General features: G+C 39.6%; 2 protein-coding genes across 4 annotated transcripts in view; one reads left to right on the top strand and one right to left on the bottom strand.

Moving 5' to 3' along the window:
* LOC101735725 (myotubularin-related protein 5) overlaps positions 1-26,038 on the bottom strand; it is a 76,307-nt gene that overhangs the window by 28,278 nt on the left and 21,991 nt on the right. For both annotated transcript variants that reach the window (XM_038015237.2, XM_038015236.2), the window contains exons 4-12: positions 23,021-23,137; positions 22,383-22,602; positions 21,557-21,798; positions 20,482-20,732; positions 19,808-19,999; positions 19,604-19,712; positions 18,939-19,075; positions 17,847-17,958; positions 16,955-17,139 (exon numbers count right to left, since the gene is read on the bottom strand). In XM_038015237.2, coding sequence (XP_037871165.1) covers positions 16,955-17,139; positions 17,847-17,958; positions 18,939-19,075; positions 19,604-19,712; positions 19,808-19,999; positions 20,482-20,732; positions 21,557-21,798; positions 22,383-22,602; positions 23,021-23,137 — 1,565 coding nt within the window. The remainder of the gene's footprint in view (positions 1-16,954; positions 17,140-17,846; positions 17,959-18,938; positions 19,076-19,603; positions 19,713-19,807; positions 20,000-20,481; positions 20,733-21,556; positions 21,799-22,382; positions 22,603-23,020; positions 23,138-26,038) is intronic.
* LOC119629459 (uncharacterized) lies at positions 12,548-16,392 on the top strand. Of its 2 annotated transcripts, none has more exons than XM_062672076.1 (3): positions 12,548-12,817; positions 13,645-13,800; positions 14,301-16,392. In XM_062672076.1, the coding sequence occupies exons 1-3, from the start codon at positions 12,746-12,748 to the stop codon at positions 14,394-14,396; spliced, it is 324 nt and encodes a 107-aa protein (XP_062528060.1). In that variant the 5' UTR covers positions 12,548-12,745; the 3' UTR covers positions 14,397-16,392. The 2 variants fall into 2 exon arrangements, with proteins under 2 accessions (XP_062528060.1, XP_037871168.1); XM_038015240.2 differs by having other exon boundaries at positions 15,900-16,392.

A 26,038-nucleotide genomic window follows, 5' to 3' on the forward strand; every position in this document is an offset into this window, starting at 1 on the left:
TCGTAATTTCTGATGTACACTAATCCCGCTTATAGCACGGTACTCTTAGAATGCATTTTCATATTACGCGATTTCAGTTCCTCGTATAACACGATTATTCCCCCATACAACGCGAGTATTTTGCGTAGATTTGACCATTTTTTAGACCAATAGTGTTGTTATAAAATTAAGTTGAATTAAGTTAAATTAATGTGTTCCTGGTTTTTGCGTTTCGAACCTACAGTGTTCTAGAGAGGATTACTGTATTTATTTATGTTACTTTGGCAAACAAGGTGTCATTGGTATATTGTAGCTTAAAACTATTTGACGATATAGTGGTGTCTATTTTAAAATCTAACGAAAAACTTTTACCCGTTGATTTATATTAACTAAATTTTCAAGAGATCTTCAAATAAATTCAATATTATTCTTCAGTTAGGTACATATGTTATAAAACATATGTGACAATATAATGTAATTCAAACTACATACATGGTTGTTTGCTTTAGTTTAGCTCAAATTTATAAATGCTTACTTATTGTAAAATTATATTATTATAAAGAGCCCGGAAGCTTAAAATAATTACGACAGATTTTTCTATATATGTACGTTTTCAAACGATAATTAACATTTACAATAATACCATTATTGTGTAGATACAATCATTACGACCTTTTAACACGCCACGTTTTATTATAATAATAATAAAATATTTTATTTTCGAATACAACGTCCATCATTCAATATTACATTTGAACAGTTCAAATGACAACAAAATGTGTATATACACTGATTTGTATTTATGTACTTATTTTGTTTTTCATTTGTTCGTACGAATGCAATGATATGATTAGTATGGTTCAATGGTATTAAAGTTTATATCGATCATGTATTGAGATGAGACAGATGAGGAGAACAGCGGGCGATCGAACATTGTGGCTAGAGATGGGTCGTATTAGGTAAATCTAATAGGTCCACCTGTTCCTAATCTCAAGAAATACCTTATCCAAATACTTAATCCTATCCTTCTAATCTAATCTTCCTAATCTCATTCACAACCAATACTTTACTTAGCAAGCAATTTCAACCTGCCTATTCCTAATCTCAAGTTCTGAGTTCGTTATTAGGATTTGATTAATATGATCGTTGGATCGTTATTTGAATGATTAGGATTATAGCCCGAGAGCCCGTGGGATCTACCTGTATGTATTTGACCAGACCTGAATTTTCGTACATTGAGACCCCTATACCTACCATGCATGAGGTGGGGACTCACTAAGCTCAAAGTGGTCGACGCGCCGAGCGCTCAGGTAGGACAGGTACCGATTTTGACGGATTTTAAATCCATTTGACCACGTCTGCCGTTTTGAAATTTTGAAAATATATGATTTCTATTATCGGAAAATAAGAATGGCAGACCATTATCGCGCATTTTACTTTGTGGCAGACCACTTTGAAAATGCTAAAAAAATAAAATTTTGAAAGTAATTGACCAGATCTGCCATTGATATAATAATATATGCTGTTTATTATAGTCTTAAAAACTTATATTGATCACGGCAGACCTCTAAATTGCGTACACACATCAACATATAATAAAATCTGAGCTACTACCCGGCCAGATGTATATTATGTTTTCCGTTCACTGTTTTAGAGGAATATAATGTACTTGCGATTTACTTTAGCAATGTATTTACCGAAATTAATATTTTTTTATATTATATATACTAAACTTCATTAGTTAGACAATTAAGAAGTTAATTTTTTATGGAATAATTATAAATAATACGGTATAATGCTGATCAAAAAATAATTCAATTCCTCATTTTTATCATTCAACATTTAACTTGCCAGCTATACAATGCCAAAAAATCTAGTTATGTAGATGATGGAAGGTTCCAGCTATTCGTTAGCAACTATAAAGATTCAGACATCAATGAAAATTATAGAACAAAAATTCAAAAATTTGAGGCAAGCTCAATACCACCGCATAAGAGTGAGCTTTATCAACAACTTTTGAGGGCCCACTATATTTCTTCTATTTGGAGAAATGCTTACAAAAAGCAACTCACAACTTTAGACCCATTGGAGTATGGTTGGATTGAGCAGGACAACATATATGCCTTCAAAGGGTTCGAAGGTGACCAACTTCCATATTTTGTGAGTGACTTAATCACCAATGTTCCTGGTAAGTTGATAACAATTCTTTCTCGAACATGTTCAGATGAATTTACGTTCATTTTACAATTTATGCTTTATTTTTGCAGTATTCGATTCAATGGTTGATGAAGACGAGTCGCCTAACGATAAAGATGACTCCGATGATGATGATGATGAATGAAGATTGATATATATAATATGTAATGCATGCATGATATATTTTTTTAACTGATTTAACACTTTTAAATTTTGTCTTGACGAAATAAAAATGAGGAATTGAATTATTTTTTGATCTTTTTTTTTTTTTTTTTTTTTTTTTTTTTTATTGCCTTTGTAGGCAGACGGGCATACGGCCCACCTGATGGTGAGTGGTTACCGTCGCCCATGGACTTCAGCAATGCCAGGGGCAGAGCCAAGCCGCTGCCTACCGCTTAATACTCTCCACAAGCCTCGTTTGAAGAAGGACATGTCATAGCGCTCGGGAAACACCGAGGAGGGGAGCTCATTCCATAGCCGGATGGTACGTGGCAAAAAAGATCTCTGGAAACGCACTGTGGATGACCGCAGTGGCTCCAGGTAGTATGGATGAACTCTACTCCGGTGGCGGGCGGTGCGATGGTAAAAACGAGATGTTGGTATCATCTCGAACAATTCCTCAGAGCACTCCCCATGGAACATACGGTATAAAATACAGAGGGAACCGAAGTCCCTCCGCAGACCCAGAGGCTCCAAACGATCCGAGAGAATGGGATTATCGACAATCCGAACGGCCCTCCTCTGTATGGAGTCAAATGGAAGAAGCTGGTATTTGGGAGCCCCGGCCCAGAGATGGGAGCAGTACTCCATGCGAGGCCGGACTTGTGCTTTATAAAGCAAAAGTCTTTGTCCAGGCGTGAAGTACCGCTTCGCTCTGTTAAGGACTCCCAGCATTTTGGACGCCAACTTGGCTTTGCCTTCCAAATGACTCCGAAACTGGACATCGCTCGAAACGTCGACCCCAAGTATCCCGATACTCTCGGAAGGTTGCAGGGATACTCCTTGGAATTGCGGCGCCATGACAAAGGGGTCCTTCTTCGCAGTGAACGCGCAAACTTGTGTCTTTATCGGGTTGAATTGAACCAAGTTCAATTCACCCCATTCGGAGACTCGCCCCAGAGAGTTCTCCACTTCAGACACAAGTTTTGATCGTCTCTCTTGCACCACGCTCCGAGAGAGACTCTGATGGCCGATATATCGCGCATCCCCCGTGCTATCATCTGCATAGCAATGCATGCCATCAATAGACAGCATGTCATTGATATACAGGATGAAAAGCGTGGGGGAGAGCACCGAACCTTGTGGAACGCCAGCGTTAATGGTCATGGTATCAGAACAGTCACCGTCTACAACGACCGTGATGCTCCGCCCATCCAAAAAGCTAGCGATCCACTTGCAGAGACCCTCGGGGATTCCGTAAGATGGTAACTTCGATAGAAGTGCCCTATGCCAGACCCTGTCGAAGGCCTTCGCGATATCAAGGCTCACAGCAAGAGCCTCGCCCTTGCTCTCCAAGGCTTCAGCCCACCTGTGACTAAGGTATACAAGAAGATCGCCAGCTGAGCGACCGTGACGGAAACCGTACTGTCGGTCACTGATCAGCTGGCGATCCTCAAGATACTTCAGGAGTTGTGTGTTTATAATTCGCTCCATCACCTTGGAAAGCAAGGAAGTTATCGCGATAGGCCTGTAGCTCGATGGGTCCGACCGGTCACCCTTCTTGGGGATAGGGTGGACGTGGGCGGTCTTCCATGAAGACGGAACCCTGTTAGTGCAATAAGAGAGGCGATACAAACGCGTTAGCGCAGGTGTCAGCTCAGGGGCGCACGTTTTCAAAACCACTGCGGGGATGCCGTCTGGCCCACTCGACTTATGGACGTCCAGGAGTCGGAGCTCCCGCCTGACTGCACACTGTGTGAAGCAGATATCCGGCAGGGAGCTATCACACCGGGGGATGTTCGGTGGTGTGGCACCCCCGTCGTCCACAGTCGAGTTCGAGGCGAAGAGTTTGACCAGAAGGTCAGCCTTCTCTTTCGCGCTGTGGGCCAGACTGTCATCGGACTTGCGCAGTGGTGGGAGACCAGACCTGCAAAAGTTTCCTTCTGCAGCTTTGGCGAGCGACCAAAAAGCACGGCTCCCGGAGGGATAGCTCTTCAATCGCTCGCCAACTCTAGCAACGTGCTCCGACTTCGCCTTGGCAATTACCTTCTTGTAGGACCTGGAAGCGGCGTTATATTTCCGCCTTTCCCCTGAGATGTTAGGATCCCGACGTCTCCTGGCATTATCCCATGCCACGTATGCGGACCGCTTGAGGCGTGCAGCATCCCTGCTGGCATTGTTATACCAGGGTCTGCTGCGACCCCCAACGGGCACTTCAGAGGAGGGAATAAACAATTCCATCCCCTGGAGCACCACGTCTTTAAGACGGTCCGCACAGACGTCAGGATCAGCAGAGGAAAAGCAGAACCGCCCCCATGGGTAGGATGCGTAAAATTCACGCAATCCATCCCAATCTGCTGACATATACCGCCAAACTCTTCGATACCCGGTCGTCGTTCGACGATCAGGACGAGAGAGTGGTACGGCAGCACGAATAAGGCAGTGATCAGACGATCCAAGCGGAGCGTCGACCACCACACTGTATCCGGCCGGATCTGTGGTCAGCAGAAGGTCCAACAAAGAAGGCTCGTGCCCCTCGATATCTGGGACACGGGTGGGCTGTGTCACCAGCTGGGAGAAGCCGTAGGCCAAGGCGAAATCGTAGGCAGTCCGACCCGGGAGGTCAGTGGTTCTGGACCCCAACCACTCTTGGTGGTGAGCGTTAAAGTCTCCAAGAACCACCACCTCCGCAGATGGGTACTGCTCAAGCACGCGGTTAGTCCCCTCTTGCACATGCTCAAACAGAGCTGAACCTGCATCACTGCTGTGGGACCTGTACAGGCACGCGTAGATTCGGCTACGGCCCCCGTGATCTACGCGCAGCCACAAGAGGGACAGGTCCCGTTGTTCGAGGCCCCGAAGACGGCGACAACAGACATCAGCCCGGACGAATACGCACACCCCGGCTTTACGCAGGAAGTTGTGCTCCAATACGTAGCCGGGGTACTCAAGGTATGAGGTGTCATCCGGAGCAGATATCTGTGTCTCCGTTAAAAAAAGCAGGGCAGGCTGCGCCGTCTCAAGGTGGTGGTGTACGGCGTCAAGGTTGCTATGTAGGCCCCTGACATTGCTGAAATCCACATTATATGTGGAATGGGGAACCGCCTGTGAAACCCTTTTCTTTTTTTTTTGTCGACTTCATAGTTGTTCAATTTTCGGAGAGTAGGATTAGGAGAGGTAGGATGTTGGAGGTGAGACCGAGGCAACACCTGAATGAAGCGCGGAACATAGTACGTGCTCGACCACGGATTGCGTGAGAGACCGACGCAGGGCATGGAAGGGCCCCCAGTCCACTCTGCATGCGATCGCCGGGATCCACTCCGGTCTCCGACTCCGGCACGACGACCGCACGACAGGATTTTACACCGGTTGGCGGGACAGCTTCCCGGGGCGGAGTTTAGTAGAGACACCCGGGTTCAGGTCCCCTACTGACCGGCGGGCGGCAGCGGGTACCGTTTCACTGGGTCTCCCTATACCCCCGTCAAACACTCACGCCCCGTGAGTTCGCACGCACGTCTGCTCCGCAAGTTCCAGGCGTCACCAAGACTTACCCCCAACAAGGAAAGGGAAAGGGAAGGGATAGAACTGGCTCTCCAACCCACACGCCGGAACACAGCTAGGCTATTGATCAGCATTGTACCGTATTATTTATAATTATTCCATAAAAAATTCACTTCTTAATTGTCTAACTAATGAAGTTTAGTATATATAATATAAAAAAATATTAATTTCGGTAAATACATTGCTAAAGTAAATCGCAAGTAAATTATATTCCTCTAAAACAGTGAACGGAAAACATAATATACATCTGGCCGGGTAGTAGCTCAGATTTTATTATATGTTGATGTGTGTACGCAATGTAGAGGTCTGCCGTGATCAATATAAGTTTTTAAGACTATAATAAACAGCATATATTATTATATATATCAATGGCAGATCTGGTCAATTACTTTCAAAATTTTATTTTTTTAGCATTTTCAAAGTGGTCTGCCACAAAGTAAAATGCGCGATAATGGTCTGCCATTCTTATTTTCCGATAATAATAATCATATATTTTCAAAATTTCAAAACGGCAGACGTGATCAAATGGATTTAAAATCCGTCAAAATCGGTACCTGTCCTACCTGAGCGCTCGGCGCGTCGACCACTTTAGAGCTTAGTGAGTCCCCACCTCATGCATGGTAGGTATAGGGGTCTCAATGTACGAAAATTCAGGTCTGGTCAAATACATACAGGTAGATCCCACGGGCTCTCGGGCTATTAGGCATTTAGAGATTGTGAGATACGTTGCAACGTGAGTGAGATAGCGCAGGAACAGGTGGGAGAGTATACTGAACATTCGATTTTATGTTTTAAGAATATAAAGATTAGATGGAACGGGTGGATTATACACATTGACAAAATGGGATTAGGTGTAGCCTAATCTCGTAAAATACCTAATACTCGCGTTTGCTCTAATAAAGCCGATTCATCTCTAATTGTGGCATAAAAAAGAGCGGCCTATGCACGGGAAAGGGCTGACGATATGTACATGATATAGTTTTTCTTTTTTAATTAAAGTAGTTTATTTAGAAGACAAAACTACTTTTTGGAAGACAAAAAACTGATTTAGTTTATGAATAACGAATCGAATTTAGAATCCGAAAAAATATATATTTGAAATTATATTATAAATAACTCTATGTAAAGATGCGTGCAGAAACAATTCGGAAACCTGATCTTCGCAGCTTGCCTTAGTAGTAATTTTCAGCATGAACTAATGAATAAACAAACGACTGAATTTCAAAATAGAAACTCATATTTTTTTAATAAAATTCATTTCAATTTATTACTAATACTAGAATTTATATAATATTACATAATTATGTTCCAAATCGTCAATATTGTAAAATGGAAACTTCATAGGTTAGCCTCTCTAGTTAAGAATTATGATTACGAACATCGCACGTACCATAAAATTTTAACTATATCAAATCACACAATCTTTAAAATTCTTCAAGTGCGCGCAAGATATCTAAAAAATAAATGATTTTTTTGCTTTTCTTTTTTTATCTGTGTTTCTCTTTTAAAACTTTGAATTTATAAACCAAGGATTAATTTAACCAAATATTGTTGAACTATAATTTTTCTTATAGAACAATTGTTCGACAAATGTTCGTATAAAATTTTGACTCACTTACGTAACGGCGAAATTTCTTTGTTATGAACATTGTAAACGAATAAACTTATCCCTATAAGCAAGCACGTTAAACTTTTTATACTAAGAACTCAATTGCAGTTTATACCTTCTGGAAGTGTGCATATAAATGTGTACATGTAATGAAGACATAAATCAAAACGGACATAAAATCACATTAAATGTTGGAATATGAAAATTATAATTGTTCATTACAATGCAATCTTTTCATCTAAACTATTTAATAAATACGTTTTAATAACTTTACGAATAATTAAAATTTAACAAACAAATACATTATTTGCCAATTGATTAAATCATTATTACCGTTTGACACGGTATCAGAAATTGGTTATAAAATAACAGAATATTTCTAAACATTTTAATTTGTTCGTTGGGCAAAGGCTATTTAGTTCGTATTCCAATATGATTTGGTTTTGGATTTTGAGCGGGATCTTGGCTTTAAGTGCTGCCGATGAATACATCGTAAGAAAAATAATTTTTGTACAGTTTCCCCTTACAGGACACACACACTTCGGACACACATTGGTGCAAAAGCGGATATCACGTAAACAATCTAACTAAGATTATTCAGATTTACCCCTGCTTATTTAATTCGATTTTATAGGGTCCCGGAAGATGGCTTATCATAAGCGTAGAGAAATGTCCCGAGGACGAAACTTATCCAATAAATTTCGAGATAGCAAAGAAAAAGGTGAATCGAACTCATGATGGATTCCATGGCAGCATGGTCCTTAATCAAGCTCTGGACGATGAGTTTGGGGTAAGTCGTAGCTGTTAGTGTTAACGGATTAAAGGATCACGTGTCAAGTCTAGATTTTTTATAGATATAAATAAATGTTTATATCTATAAAATAGTTTTTACTGATGGTAGGACCTCTTGTAACTCCACGCGGGCAGGTACGACCACCCTGCCTATTTCTGCCATGAAGCAGTAATGCGTTTCGGTTTTAAGGGTGGGGCAGCCGTTGTAACTATACTTCAGATCTTAAAACTTATATCTCAAGGTGGGTGGCGCATTTACGTTGTAGATCTCTATGGGCTCCAGTAACCACTTAACACCAGGCGGGCTGTCAGCTCGTCAACCCATCCAAGCAATAAAAATAACAAGTTACAAGAAACGAGCCTTTTCTTATAGATCAACATAGATATCTGCAAATACGTGGACGGGGGCTGCAAGCAGATACAGGTTTTACAGGATGACTGCCTATGTTGCTTCGCAAGGAAATACGCCAAGGATAACTTAGAGAGAGGACTCACATTGGCCGGCATCGACCCGCCTGACTGTCCTATAAAACAGGTATTGTATAACGGTAAACAGAAGAAATTTTTAATGGATTTTTCTGACATCCTTACTGCCTATATCTATAAAATCCTATATAATAAAAATCTATGTTTGTATGTATGATTGCCCTATGAGAGTTCCTAAATTATTAATCCAACTATGACTGTGTGAAATTTGGTATTGTTGTAATTGGCACTCTGTGGAAATGACGAGGCAAGAGGGTTGTGCGACTAATTATAAATTGATGGTTTTTCTTACAATTAGCGACATACATCAAAACATAACCGCGTTTATTCGGTGCGTTATATAATAATTGATCCGGTGCTACGGAAATGAAACCGAGGGATAGGCAGAATCCTGTATGACCTTGTTAAATTAAGACGTATTAAATGATAAAGACGCGTTACATGGTGATACCCACCCGTGTTAGCTAACAATTAGCTTTCCACGCCCTTTCCACTAAGTAAATAATTCATTAAAATACTAATTTTACAGCTTCGATGCTACTTCACGTCCTTACTATTGTGTTATTGTTATATCTATACGATGTAACTAAACTTGAGACCTTAGAACTTATATCTCAAGGTGGGTGGCGCATTTACGTTGTAGATGTCTATGGGCTCCAGTAACCACTTAACACCAGGTGGGCTGTGGGCTCTTCCATCCATCTAAGCAATAAAAAAAATCTATACGATTATCCGGGTAATGCCTCGTCCTTGAGATGATTCGACAACGCGTATTATGCACTTATTAATTAACAAAAATTTGGTACAGTATAAGAACTTGAATAAAATCATAATCGCATTATTCGAGACGAGTACGTACGCTCGTACCTTTTTAAAAAACAATTCTAAAATCTTTAAACAAAATTTGATGAAGCTCCTTCAATTAACAAGTTAGATCGAATCTATTTCTGCTCTCAAATCTATCTTTAGAACGTATCTTGAAGACAAATACAACTGATAGTGAGATTATTTACTGGTGGTAGGACCTCTTGTGAGTCCGCAGGGGTAGTTACCACCACCCCGCCTATTTCTGCCGTGCAGCAGTAATGCGTCTCGGTTTGAAGGGTGAGGCAGCCGTTGCAACTACACTGAGACCTTAGAACTTAAATTATATCTCAACGTGGGTGGCGCATTTACATTGTAGATGTCTATGGGCTCCAGTAACTTAAAACCAGGTGAGCTCGTCCACCCACCTAACCAATAAAAAAAAAGATGATGCATCCTCAAAAGTCAAAGCTGATTTGCCTCCATTATCACGAGGAAAAGTTAGTATTTTAATTATATATAAAAAAATTTCATACAGGGTAGCTACGAAATAAAAGACTTCGTCATAGACTACGACGAGCTTCCAAATAACTCGATTTACGGGAGATTCATGGCCCGAGTCGAGTTAGTCGGCAAGGCCTTAAACAAACCCGACACCGAGGTCCTTGGCTGTATAATCCTCAATTCAGAATTCAACAAATGCGAAGACGACGAAGACGAATAACTAAAGCATAAAACTAAATAATTATTGAAGTTCTACATTTATTTTTAGGGCACAGTTTTTCTAACTTTTTTGTTATATTTATGTGAATTTATTTTTGTAACATAGCAATTAGTTATTAATGATAAATTTTTTCACAATGGTGTTCGGAAGACAATGGAATTGTCATCTGCTATTGTTGAATTTAGAGAAATAATTTCCAATAAAGACATCGTTGTTACCTTAGTTTATGTTATACCAATTTATTTATTTACCATTTACCTCCATTTGTGTATATAATATAAATTTGTTTTTCTCTTGATTACCCACGTCATTTAAGGCTGCAGTAGATATTTTACACAACAGCCACAATAAAAAACAAAGGTCTGACCTAAACGTAGAACTTCTAAAAATTCGCATACAAAAACTATACGAGTAAAAATAATAATGGCTAGACTGTTCCATTTATTAATTCTATAAATATTTTTTCTCCTACCTACGCCGAAAGTTCGATTTTCGTCCCGCTGTACAGGGAAGAAAGTCTAACTTTTCCTCCCTGGGTACTGACAAGTGCGCATGTGCGTTAGTGTCTACGTCTGCTCTCACACACATAAAATTCTCCGCCATTGTGTGTGCTCGGGTAATTTGCAATATTGTGTTTAGTGTAAAAGTGAAATAAACAAAAGGCAATAAAATTTAATAGTGAAGTATTAAACAAAGATGAGTTCATCAGACAGTTGTTATTCAATTAGTAGTAGTTTATTAAAAAAAACCAGTTAAATTGTTTTTTTTATGAGTGGGGGAGCTCTATGTAGGCAGTTTGGTGGTGCCAAAATTTCTAATGAACGAGTACGAGTGTTAGTGGAAACTAAGTTAGGTATAAATCGCAAGTGTACATTTCTTTGTCCTTTGGTTTTGCATTTGTTATTATTTGAACTACAGTGATTTTTAACCACAGAGAAAGCCATAACCTTTACGTGGAAATTCCAACCGGTTAAGAGAATAAGTAGTACATACATTAAAAAAAAAACTTGGATTCCCTATAAAATAAGAAACATCAACTTTTCTTCTGCATAATTTGAGTGTAACGTAATACCGTTTTTATAAACGTTCTTATTCCGTGCTCAATAATTGTATCGTAAATTTAATTTAATGCTCCTTTTATTTATGATAATTAATATAATCAACCTCTTGTGAGTTCGCGCGGGTAGGTACCACCGCCCTGCCTATTTCTGCCGTGAAGTCGTTAATGCGTTTCGGTTTGAAGGGTAGGCCAGCCGTTGTAACTATACTGAGATTTTAGAACTTATATCTCAAGGTGGGTGGCGCTTTTACGTCATAGATGTCTATGGGCTCCAGTAATCACTTAACACCAGGTGGGCTGTAAGCTCACATAAGCCACACATAAGCAATAAAAAAATATGGGTCAGGCCCAAATTAAATGTCGAGTGGTCAAGGATGTAGAAGCTGCATTCAATAAGATGTTATTAAACTTCACAGCCAGCGACAATTTTCTGTAATTCGGCGCGATAGGGCTCAGTAATTCAGTACTCTTGTCTATCATTTTTGTCGTGGTATTATTATAACCATACCCAAATGTTTTCTAAACTTAGAGAATGTGACATTGTCTTTGGGCACAGATGCCTTAGCATGATAAACTGCCACGCGATACATTTTTTATTACATTTGTATCTTCATAATTTTTATTTATAAAATGATTTTTAAAAACGGTATCACGAAATTAAATGATGGCTAGGTGGTGCGATGACCTTCGAACGGTGGCCAGCAAGAAGTGGATGAGGAGAGCCGTAGACCAGGCTCAGTGGTGTGGATTGGGAGAGGCCTATGTCCAGCAGTGGACGACTGTGGGCTGTTGATGATGATGATGCTAAGGTTTCATTTTTTGAACCATACTTTGAATTATTATGTGCAATGGCACAGAAAAACTCGCGGAAGATAGTTTTTTTTTTCCTGCCTAAGCTGATAGCCTTGAGAGGCTATTTCAGCGTAACCTTAACTAGTAGATGAGCTCGCGGGGCTTAAACCTAACGACAAGGACGATAGTAAAGACGGCTGACTAGTATCGGAGAACAGCTACGCTCGTTTTTGCAGCACGCAAGCAAGCACGTTTCCATGGTCCAAAAACGAAAGCGAACCAAACTCGTTTCACTAATTTGACGAGGATTTCTAGACGGTATTTGAAAATCTTTATAGAGCTCGTAACGACAACTAATAATAGGAGACCCTTCAGCTATGCTGGTTAGTTAAGTTAAACCTATTTGAAATCCACGCTTCGTTGGTTTGCCGTGTTCGATTACGTTGATAACAGAAATAGATCGCTATCGTGTTGTAGTTAACACGATATTCCAGTCACATTTGCGATATAAACGAGAAACGTGTGTCAGTGGAAATATATTCCACGTTGAAAGTCGCGAGTACACTGTTTTATTGTATTAAACATGATATTATTTTTATACGCTTCAATTTTAGCCGCCAGTTTTGCATTAGTGACTTGCTTCGGCGAAGCTATTGTAAGTCAATTTCAATAAACACGAAGAAAAAAAAACTTATACTTTTCAAAATTAGAATCTAAGTCTCATTAAAGCGGTTATAATATCACATGGCCTTCGGACACGTTTCGTGATGAGATGACGAGCGGTTGTCCATAGAAGGCATCCTTGTGTAGGGAAGGGTGGACGGTACAAGACCGCGCTCCCGCGCGGTCTTGTACGGTCATCAATGCGGTGGACCGACCAAATTAAAACTACAGCGGGAGGTCTCCTAAATGAATGCAGCAGAATGGCCTTAAGCAAGCAGAGATGGGGACATCCTGAGACGGATCGAGTCTGCCCCCTCCAACACTACATGACGATCACAACCACTCTGTCAAGAATGACACGATTGAGAAAAATCACACGGCCCCAACAATATCCACTAAAGACGGAGCTATTTTAGACTTACTAAATACACTACTGATAACATTCAGAAATTTACATTACTATTGTGACGTCGTAACTTGTATACATCTTATGGATGGCAACCCTACATTGTGCTAACCCTTTTTATATTTCATTTGATTTCACGTGTCTACTAAATACACCACTGATAACATTCAGAAATTTACATTTATATTGTGACGTCATAACTTGTATACATCTTATAGATGGCTACCCTGCATTGTGCTAACCATTTTATCTCCCATTTGATTTCACGTGTCTCCACGTTTCCGAATCAAATATTTAGAAATGAAACATAAAAAATTTACTGAAATTGTGTTTTCATTATTATTGTTTCAATAGACTTAGGATCTCATGATCCATTAATGAACATTGACAATAATATGCCTTAATACATACAGGGTACCGGAAAATGGATGGTGCACAACATTGAGGATCTTCCTGATAACGAACAATACATGTTCAGACCTAAATGCCGCAGGAACAAGTTAAATAGAACCCACGACTGCTTTCGTTGCGAACTGGATCTAGAATTTGACATCGACAACAGTTACGGGGTAGGCGTGAATATTTATTGAAAACAAAATGTTTATGTTGTTAATGTGAGATCCTTCTCAAATTTGGCATGTGGTTAACGAACTTCGAGATTTTAATTAATTTATATTACTCACTAGTTTTTGCGCGCGACTCCGTCCGCGTGGAATAGTTACTTTAGCATAACGCTAAATTTTACCTACCACTTCATTTACGTAGAAAATGAAAATATTTTTTAATTATAGAAGAGCTATTTAAAACCCTATTTTGAAGCATTATTTATTGGTGGCTCCCCTTGTATTGGTCTTACCGTGATGTTATATAACTTATAGCCTTCCTCAATAAATGGGCTATTTAACACTGAAATAATTTTTCAAATCGGACCAGTACTTCCTGAGATTAGCGCGTTCAAACAAACAAACAAACTCTTCAGCTTTATAATATTAAGTATAGATTAATATTTGCTCTTCAAATATGACCGGAACTTCTTCCGGATCTTATTTTGAGAATCGTTTAATTTCAGCTTTACATAGATGTAGAAAAAAAAGTTGACGGCGGTTATAAGCCGTACATGAAGATGGAATACGAATGTTATGTTGTTTACTCAAAGAGAAGATGAAGGATAACTTTGAAAAAGCGTTAACGTTGGCCGAAATCGACCCACCAGACTGTCCCATACCGAAAGTACCTTCATGATATCATTTTTTATTTCATTGCCTTTGTAGGCAGACGAGCATACGGTCCACCTTGGTAAGTGGTCACCGTCGCTCATGGACGTCAGCAATGCTAGAGACAGAGCCAAGCCGCTGCCTACCATTAAGTACTCTCCGCAAGCCTCGTTTGAAGAAGGACATGTCATAGCGCTCAGAAAAACACGTGGAGGGGAGTTCATTCCTAAGCCGGAAAGTATCATTTTTCATTATTCAAATTCCATTTCGTAATTATTGTAATTGGTTATCGATTTCAATTGTTCCTTACTCACTACTAGAAGCTCTTATAGTGTGCTATAACATTTAGTCAATGTTGTGTAATGTTAATTTAAGTAAGCACTACTACTCTTTTTATTGGTTTCTTATTACATATGTGCATTATTAAAAACTTTCATGACTGGCATCATTGATGATAGAGGGAGATATAAATAATGCACAACAAACAAATAACGAACTATCAACCGGCCCTAAATTAGGATACCCTGTTTTATGATGGGTACCAGAAACTGACATACGATCTTACATACGTTTAAATATATACATATATAGATAATAAACACCCAGAGAAAGAGCAAATGAACCGAGTTGGTAAGAACAAATAAACAAAACAAATAAATAGAGGATTAATTACACACAATCGTAAAACTAGGATTCTCTGTACTATGGGGACCAAAGACTGATATATGTATATACTTAGATAAATGTGTTTAAATAAATGCATGTACAGACATTAAACACAAATACAAAGAGCTAACAAAAAAAAAGGGTGCGTGTACTTATGTACGCGCGTAAGAAGTTATACTTTATTTTTATTAAATTTATTTCATTATTTTTTTTAATATTAATCAATTTGAAAAAAAATCGATTAAACAACATCCTCAAATACGCATATTGGACATCCCTTTTCTTGACATCGTATAAATTCGGTAATTCTCGGTACGGTTCGGAAAGTTCACCTGCGGCTATATTCAGACTCGCCAAGTTACGTCGGTCGTATTGCAATGAGCAATTTAGTGGGCAACTTCATTCTGTTAATTTTGTGTCACGGTGCGCGCGCATCGTAAAATTTCACTCTCATCAATTTTTCATAACGCGCCATATAACTTCTATAACTAACTAACTAACTTCATATAACTTCAAAAATTCATCAAACAAATGTTTTCCCGATGTGGAAATCGAACCCACGACCCTCGCCGCGACAGTCAGGGGCGCTAACTAATTCGCCACCAAGTCAGTCAATAGATAACGCGACTGTTGCTTTTTTAATATTAAAATATCGTTGTGTCCACATTGAACAGTTTCTTGGTTGTACTAATATCATCCGTGATATATCGGTACCAGAAACAAAATATAAGATATAATAAGAAGAATAAGAAAGGCCTGAAGTTAATCAGGGCACCGTTTGTTTTCAGGGTTCGTACATTATCAAGGATTTCGTGTTCGACTATAGCGAGTTAGAGAAGACGGGCGTGTACGGTATGTTTTTAGCTATGACGTACGTCACGAACCGGACGACCGAAAACAGATTAGGCGGTCTCAAAATGAACCTGGAATTCGATAGATTCGGCTCTGATGATGATTAATAAAATTTTATATAGATGCATTATTTTTATCTTTCGTTGTTGCTTTTGGTGTATTTTACGTGAAAATTAAAATTATATGTAAAAAAATGCTGACCCTTCTTATTTTTCTCCACCTTATCCCACTAGGTAGGGTCGGCACAGCAATATATTTCTACCGTTCTCTTCTATCAGCCGTCATCTCAACACTCACTCCTCTTTCTCTCATATCGTCATTCACACCCTCCATCCATGTCTTCTTCGGTCGACCTCTTCCCCCTCTACCTTGTACTACCATTTCCATACATTTCCTAGTCACATGCATTTCCTCTCTACGCACAACATGTCTATACCACGCTAACCGTCCTATCTGTAATTTTTTAATTAACCGGTGCCACTTTCACGCTTCTTCTGATATACTCTCAAAATATATTCATGACTAGCGACCCAATATTTTAATACAATTTCGCTTCGGAAATATTAAATTTTATTATTGATAGCGACCCGCCCTCGCTTCGCTTCGGAAACATTAAATTTTATTATTGATAGCCGAGTCCCGCGATGTTACCTACCCGCGTTTATTGTCGTACCGCGGGCGACGCCGCGGGGCGAAGCTAGTCTTAAAAAAGTAGCCTAAGTTACTCCTTATATCATCAGCTATCTATCAGTGAAAGTCTGTAAAATCGGTCCAGCCGTTCCAGGGATTAGCCGGAACAAACAGACAGACAGACAAAAATTGTAAAAAATGTTATTTTGGTGTATGTATATATTCATATGCATGTAGTAAAAAGCGGTTATTTCAATAATACAAACAGACACTCCAATTTTATTTATACGTATAAATATATTCTCAAAATATAAGCATATGTGTGAATATTAGCTAGTCGTTGCGTCGCGTGTGCGCGTACCTGACGACGAGCTCGAACTGGTGGTGGTGCAGCAGGTGCTTGTTGGTGGGCAGGCGGGCGGCGAGGTCCCGCACGAGCGCAGCGCGCGCGGCCGGCGCACGCAGCGCGCGCACCACGCCCGCCACCGACTTGCGCCCATCTGCGTACCGGCACTCGAATATGGCCGCCACGCACGCGCTCAGCACCTGCATCCGACCACACCTATCAGCCCGTTGCAACTCAAGCTTTTTGTACTTAAAAATTTCCCAAAATTATCGACAAATAAACACACACAACACGCAAGTCATTTGGCGTTTATTTATTTGAGTCTCCAGCAAATAATATATGCAATACAAAAAAAACGGTGCGCGTACAGCTTGGTACACGTGAATGAAGTGAAACTTCTTTTTTGATGTAGTAGTAGTATTGTGGTTTTCTTCGTTTTTCATCATTAAATCAGATTGCTCTTGTTATAGGGAATGCTGTGTATAAGAGATGCGACATTTTCAACATTTATATTATATGTATTTTAAATTATAAATAGAAAAATAAAATATATATTTTTTTTTAAATACTTCATTAAAATATTGGACGCTAGTCTTGCTAACGCTCGCGCTGGCCTGTAACAGCTATACTACGCACATACGTTTGAGTGCCACGCGTTCACTCTCGCTCTGTCTCTTTCTAGTATGGTAACGTTAAACGCAACCTTGTTGAAAGAAGTTTCACTTCAATATACGTCGTCATCAACCCTCCAAATCGCATCGCAACAACAACTGGATCTACATGGTCCATCATATTCATCGACATACAACAGGTTATGTATTCGGCTTTTGGAAAGACTACTCGCGCTGTTACTGTCCCACAAATGTTATTTAAAAAAAAAGTTCAAGCGATTGGATAAACTATGCACCTCGAGTCTCCTGGCCGAATTAGTGGGCGGCAGCTGGTTGTGCTCCACGGCTCCCGTCGGAGGGGCTGACAGCGAAACTATCCTGGGCTGAGGCGGCCGGAGTGCTGTTAACCTGATATAAAAAATGGGTACACATTTAAAATTAATACAGAAGTTTACTAAGCCATTGTTTACGAATTTATTTGGAATGACAGGGTTTACTAATCTATACAAATATTATAAAGAGAAGAGTGAGTTTGTTTGTTTGAACGTGCTAATCTCAGAAATTACTGGTCCGATTTGAAAAATTATTTAAGTATTAGATAGCCCATTTATCGAGGAAGGCTATAGGCTATATAATATCACGGTAAGACCCATCCAAGTGGAGCACCAATAAATAATGTTTCGAAAAGGGGGTTTAATTAGCTCCTTAACATTCTATCATTCAAAAATATCTTCACTTTCTACGTAAATGAAGTGGGGGTAAAATTTAGCGTTATGCCAAAGTAACTATTCCACGCAGACGGAGTCGCGGGCAAAAGCTAGTATGAATATAAAAGACTGTATTTATTCGTTCGGTACCAATCCGTTTGGTTGTTCGAATAAGATGGGACATTACAGCTATTGTTGGCATTTCTGAGTATGTTTTAGGCCCCATCCTATAACGCACGAGTAAATTCAACAGATACTTCAAGAGACATTGATGCAGTGAGGGAGTCACGACCCTCAATAATGAGGAGAACGACTCAAGGAGGAGGAGGAACTTCAAATTATTTTAAATGTAAACCACAACAAATCATAATTCACTTGTTAATAAATATAAAGCAGTACTCTTTTGTTTACTTGAATAGGGATTCGTATGCGTGACCAAATCTTGATTGGTTACCTTTTAATTTGTCGACGCAATTATTTTATTCGTCATCGAATCAATATCTGCTACGCACGCTTTTTGGAGATTTCAAGGTTTGGACTAGATATCTGTGATTAGTTTACTAACCAAACATTCGTATAAAAACAAAATAATAGTAACAGTTACAAGAAAGTCATCGCATATTATATTAAATTTTTTTTTTGTTATTTTTATGCCTTTTGTATTTACAAAATAAATCTCACTTGGGATTATTGGCACTTCTGGCCGAGACCTCGTCCATGACGTCACGCACCTTCCGCGCGTCGATGGCGGGGAGGGGGGGCTGGTGGATGCGGGAGGACGCGCCCTCTGGCGGACGGAGTATTCTTTGCTGAAACGGCTGCACAACAACGCAATGTATAATTATTTTTTTTACTGCTTAGATTGGGGGACGAGCTCACAGCCCACCTGGTGTTAAGTGGTTACTGGAGCCCATAGACATCTACAACGTAAATGCGCCACCCACCTTGAGATATAAGTTCCAAGGTCTCAGTATAGTTGCAACGGCTACCCCGCTCTTCAAACCGAAACGCATTACTGCTTCACGGCAGAAATGGGCAGGGTGGTGGTACCTACCCGTGCGGATTCACCTACCACCAGTAATTGTCTGCTACTCACACGTAACTAGTTGCGCATGATTGTGCATGCGAATTCATTATTCGTTTAATTATCCGCATCAGTTTCACTTTTTACACGTGTTCACGCACACGCTGTTTTGTTTGAAGCGTCATATTATGCTTAATTATTTTATGATACATTAATAGCAGTCAGGGTCGTTCAAGCAAATATGTTCTTAATTACCTTGACTGTGTTAAGAGATTTATGAAAAATTCAGATTTGATTGTTTAAATAATATGACGTATGGTACCTGCGGATTAGGATTTTCGTTGAGATGTAACTGCATCGCGAGATCCTGTATATGTTGTAGTTCCAATTCGGGATTCAGAGATTCTAGTCTTAGTTGTTCCGGGAGATTTCTAAGAACGAGGAAAAGTTGGCCCATTGAAAATTTGTGTTGGATTTGGTTAGGGTCGCCGATTCCGCCCAGTCTACGATATCGTGCACGACTTACTGTAGCAAGTCGTCGAAGAGGTCGACCGGTCTCCATGGAGGGCCTCGTTCAGCTACGAGTCCGGAGAAGAACATGGAGTCGAGCAGTCGCGCCGTGAACTCGCACTGCGCCAGCCCGCGCGCCCCCACGAACCCCAGCTTGTGGAACGTCAGCACCGGGGCCGGGTGGATGCGGACCAGCGTCAGGCAGTGTCTGTAACCGACACACACCAATCGATAACAACAACAGGATACTCTTAGAATTATTTGAATATGCAATTTCGAAAAGCGCACATCTCTGAAAATGTAAAATTTTCAGGAAATGAAAAAAATTGATTATTTTCTAAAGCCGTGTAAAATTTAAAATATTAACTTTTGAGATATATTTTAGTGTTAATTAGCAATTGAAAATTACTGGAATTATTATAAAATGGGTGTTACATTGCATGTCAAGCATGGACACCATCAATGCCAGGGGCACAGCGATTTTTTATTAAGTAGTTCCATTTGATATGACAGTAAGGCTGTCTTAATGATAGGTTCAATTTTCAATTGTATGTTTCAGCTATCACATCCTTCAGACCTGAACGCATGACCACCTTCCGTTCACATTGAGCCCCACCACCGGTAATCTAAACACGAAATGAATAGTGTTGTGCCAACGAAAACTAGTCGGATTAGGGATAGATTATGTACCTGTAGCCTTGTAACAGTTTCGCCAAGGTCCTCATGAACACCGCCCTGATTTCCTTGTCTAGCATGTGCGGCGGCGAGGCGGAGGGCGGCGGCGGGGCGAAGGCCGAATCCGCCGAACGCAGTTCCGGCTGCAACACCAGAGCTAACGCGTTCTGCAGCGACGACAACAGCTTGCCTTCCGGTCGTGGAATGTTCACACCCGCTGGAATGTGGAGAGAGCCGACGTCTAAGTCCGCTACTATGACGTCTAGCTGAAATAGAACAGTTACGAAATTAATAATTTCCTAAAGGCAATAGTGCTTTCCAACAGAGTTTTAAAGTTCTTTGGTAACATCTCCAGAAAAGGACTCGATGGAGAGACTGGTAGTCCAAAGCCGGGCGGAAGGCAAGAAAGAGATCACGGGATCGATCACCAACCCGTTGAACTGACCTAATAAAGAAGGCAACTAACTCCACCATGGTCCAATATACTCGAAAAGCTTTTAAGCGTTCTGGATCGCCAGGTGGGCAATCCTCGGGAACACGGGCGACCTTACAAGTACTTCTGCATATACATCGTCAACGCAACCACGACCACTCTGACAAGAGTGTCCGACCAAGAAGAATAGTGCTTTCCAAGTTATGTAAATTATTTGAAAAAATTAAAATTTACTTGATATGTATTGATATGAAAATTTACCCATTACAATAAATGAAGTTTTTTTATGTGAATTTTAAACATTAACTTGATAATAAAAATTCTGATCAAAAAAGTCCTAACACATACAAGCTTAACATACAGATAAACATGTATATAATAGTCAAGGAACACCTAAATACAATTCTTCGATAGTGAATTCTTGCGTTTCAGTCTGAAGGGTAGGGCAGCTGTTGTAACTTAGAACCGTTGTAACTCTTAGAACTTATATCTCAAGTTGGGTGGCGCATTTACGTTGTAGATGTCTATGGGCTCCAGTAACCACTGAACACCAGGTGGGCTGTTAGTTCGTCCACCCATCTAGGCAACATTTTTTTTTTTTATATTTCCGATCTGTTAAAGTTTTTAGACAGACTGATAATTTATACAAGAACTTACCAATTCGGAAACATCCTCTTTTAAATTAGAATGTACGCCAATGAGGAAGGGCGTCGGCGTCGCCAGGACTTCGGCCAGGCCGGCGGGCAGCAGCGGTATGTACACGTGCGCGTATCGGAACGGGAACATGAGGGCCGCCAGCGCCCGACACACGCCGGCGAGCCGGGCCGCCGCCAGCGACACGAGCAACACCTTGTGCTCGCTCATTACTGCACACCACAGCGTCACTGCGTTGTGTATACCTGAAATAGGACAGTACTGCTAAATTATAACTAAAATACTGGATTACATATTTATTTATCGCTTAGATGAGTGGACGAACTCATGGCCCACCTAGTTTTGAGTGGTTACCGGAGGTCATAGACATCAACAAAGTAAATGCCACCTTGACATCTGAGTTCTAATGTCCCCATTTTTACGGCTTTTTTTTCTTATATTTTTCTTACCTAAGCTGAGAGCCTTGGGAGGCTATTACAGCGTAACCTTAACTAGTAGGTGAGCTCACGGGGCTCAAACCTGACGACGTTGCTAACACGAACCCTAGCAAGAGCCGTGCTTCGCAGAATCTACCACCGGATCGCAAACGCGACCCACTGAGAAGATCCGGCGAGAAACTCAGTGGCCTGTGTCTGGGGGTTAATTTACTCGTCGAGCTCTTCGTCGCATGCGACGGGTTAGACGAGAACGATGACCAGATATACAGCACAAAGGTTCCCTCACCCTTCAAACGTATTATTACTTCACATCAGAAATAGGCAAGGCGGTGGTACCTACCCGTGTGAGCACACAATAAGCCTTACCAATTAAAAGAGTAAAATGAACTTGCCTAACAGCCGAAGCAGCATGTAAACGGAGGTGTGTGTAACCGGCATGGGCGGTGCAGCGGGCGGCTGTAGAGCCTGTCGGTCCCCGGCACCGATACTGAAGCGCACCTGCGGTCCCCCTGGTTCAGGTACTAACACGCCACCCACCAGATTACCGACAAGCGTCTCGAGAGGCACGCCCAGATTCTCTACCCAGACAGTGTATATTATGCCTAAGCAGTTCTGAAAATAAATAAAAATATATGTAATTCTAAATAGGAACTTGTTGTTCAGGGTAGGGTCAACGGTAAAAGACCTCGTGGACGAAGCCCCATGCGCTGGACTGATCAAGTGAAAAACCTTACCGAATACCCACTTAACGAGTGCGTGTGGAAAGCCTCAGTTCGCGAATTATGGAGAACAGCTGTCAAGGCTATATTAAACAAGGATTCCACTTGACACATTTATTGTATTAGTGAGTGGGCCGTTGTCATTGGCTAAATCTGCATCAGTGATTTCATCTTGAAATCCTTTTAAAATTAAACATAATATATTATGTCAGAATAGTATTAGTATAATTCGTTGATCACACTTACAAATTGAGCGAATAATAAATAGTGTCAAAATGCGAGCGCAAGTTATAGTAATCTATGTCACTTACCCTGAAGGTATCTATGTAGTCCTGACGTGAAACTATAACAAGACATTTCGGCGCGTACATAATGCTGTGATGTGTGATGTTTGCTACGGGTCTTGAGGAATCTAGGGACTCTTCGTCCTGGAACAAAACATAATATATTCATTAATTGATTAATAAATTATCAATTAGGCAAAAAAAGAAAAATGTTGAGAATATAGGACGAGATACCTAAGCTTTAAACTAAGCTCACCGCTGCTGTTTGCGGCAGGATACTGAGAAACATATGCGTATCAGATCAACACTCTCTACTTATAAATTACCAGTATATTTTTATCGTTTAAATATTTTACTATCATAGATTAGAATTACTAACTATGCATACATATATAACAAGTAATTGAATTATAGTTTTAATTAAATAAAAAGCCCTAGTACCTTAGTAATGTTTACATTATTTTTCTTTTACTGCCCAACCACTACATAGTATAAAACAAAGTCGTTTTCGTTATCCCTATATCCCTGTATGTATGCTTAATCTTTAAAACTACGCAACGGATTTTGATGCGGTTTTTTTAATAATAGATAGAGTGATTGAAGAGGAAGGTTTATATGTATAATAACATCCATTAAATAGTGGAGAAATCAATAATAAATTACAGTTTCAGAAGCGAAGCGAGGGCGGGTCGCTAGTTTACTATAAATAAGTACATTAGAGAAAAGGTTTTATATGAAATCTGACGACGAACGTTTACGTTACGTATTATGATATCTTCCCAGCTATAAAATCCGACTTATAGAAATACCGAGGCAAGGTAGCTTCCGGCGGCGTCTTAGGAAATGACATCGTTATTAGGTTTACGTTGAGTCTACCTCTAAAGCGGCAACAAATTTCAAATTTATTTATTTTTCCATACTAAAATACGCAGCGGGAAAAACGTTTTACATTACCGACGTAAAATTGTGGTGCCCGCGGTTGAACGCTTCTATGCAATGTATTAATTAAAACAATTGCTGCTGATGACTCGGGAAACAATTACATCAAAAACGAATATACTATTTCAAAACGTAGACTAATAAAACAATATTTTAATTCAATCCATTGTTGACGCCTGTTAATATTATATTAATTTTATAATTTTATATTAAACGCCATATTTCACGATAATCTTCGAATTCTGTTTGATTATCGTTATTGAAAAGTAATGAAATATGTCCGCACGTTTTTAGTAGTTTCTGTACTTACAATATAAATTGTTTGAACACGTGCGCCTGCATGTAAACGTTGACATAATAACCGAATATTAAATTATACAAAACACCGTTAATCCTTTTGAATTTTAATTAATAATAAAGAACGTTTTTCGTTTTGCAAGTACATATTCATTAACCGAAAAATAGTGTATTGTAATTTTGTAATGCTTATTCGAAATTTGAACATCATACGCGTTGGATCGGGCCGGGTCATCGACGAAGAATATACCCGGGGGATCTTTAACTTCCGCATTTAGAAAACCAACCTCATAATCATATAAATAACAAAGTAAATTTTAGTAAGACTTTTGTGTGTTTAGCTTGTACGAAAGATAGTAATATATTGTATTACTAGCTGACCCGGCAGACTTCGTAGTGCCTCAATCGATAGATAAAAGACCTAAGCTTTTGTATAAAATAAACATAAAACAAACAAAAAGAATCCGCCCGACGAAAATTGTTTTTTTATTTAATTACGAGCATTTTCATATTTAACTACCTTTTAAAGTTTTTACGTTTTAACGTTTTAACGAGACTAACGAACAACAATTCATTTTTATACATATAGATTTGGGGGATTATTCCTTTTTTCTTTTAAAGATTTGGGACTAAACAGAAATAATTGTCCTTTATTCTTTGTACACACATATAATGTAGGTAATTCTTGTACAAGAGTTGCGTTATTATCTCGTAATGGTTTATTTTCACTTTTGCGTGAAATTTAATTGGACTTTGGAAAGTTTCTTCTTTCGTCACGAGGCCTTGAAATAAACATTTACAATATCAGGGTAGAGAAAAACATAGATAGCACTAACGTCATAAAACATAAACGATTATTTTGTAACAAAGGTAATCGATCTGTAATATGTATACATGTATTGACGTCTTTCACGGATATCCCTTTCCTCGTCAAATTAATTAAACATTTCCGTAAATCTAGATGCGTTCCGGTTTTTAGTTCTTCTTCTTCTTCTCTGTCGTTTCCTCATTGCTGAGGTTTTTAGTTAGAGCAGCTATTATTCTATACTACTAATATAACATAATGGTGGTAGAGCGTTTAATGAGTACATACAGGTATATACCATCAACTTGTTTATTTCAGCCGTGAAATAGTAGTTTGGGGAATGAAATAGCAGTTAAACTCCACAATTAAGACTTACACTTTATGTCTCTCTGTGTAGGTCGGTGACTACATTCGCCTTACAATGTCATTGGATTTACGGTAACCACTTAACACCGGGTAAGCCGTGAGCTCATTCACCGATCTACGCGAAAAGATGATATGTTAAAAGAACGTCATCCACTGTTTTGTTTTATAAAAACGAAACTCCGACTTGTACATTTTGTTTGATATTATCGTCCATAATTTGATGAATAATACATTAAGCTGGTACGTGCAATTCGGCGCTAATTACCAATCGCTTGCCACACAGCTCGAGAAATAACATTATTATAGAGTGAAACTCATAATTTTACACACGTTTTGTTGCAAAATAATTTTTGGTAGACTTTTTTTTGTGTCTTCCTTAACAACGCGACAGCTATTAGCATAATAACGAGTTATGGAGTGGTACGTCCGAAACCAATTTTATTTGTTTTTTTTTTTCTAAAATTTGAAGTGTTATTTAGCAAAATTAGTCAATGCGACAACGAAACATTAACCAAGTTTGAGTACTTTCTGGACATTTGTTAATGTCAATGGGCAGACGAGACGGCCAATCAGGTACCTACAGACACCATAACGTGAATTCCGCTGCCCACTTGGACACATGAAGTTGAAGGCTGAAT

Source organism: Bombyx mori, chromosome 14, assembly GCF_030269925.1.
Source record: "Bombyx mori chromosome 14, ASM3026992v2".
Lineage (NCBI taxonomy): Eukaryota > Metazoa > Arthropoda > Insecta > Lepidoptera > Bombycidae > Bombyx > Bombyx mori.

Excerpts from the sequence above, each read along its gene's own strand:
- LOC119629459 (XM_038015240.2), top strand. The coding sequence starts at position 12,746 with ATGATATTATTTTTATACGCTTCAATTTTAGCCGCCAGTTTTGCATTA. Across the intron at positions 12,818-13,644 it reads CTTGCTTCGGCGAAGCTATT|GGTACCGGAAAATGGATGGT; the intron begins GTAAGTCAATTT and ends TAATACATACAG. Across the intron at positions 13,801-15,899 it reads ACATCGACAACAGTTACGGG|GGTTCGTACATTATCAAGGA; the intron begins GTAGGCGTGAAT and ends GTTTGTTTTCAG.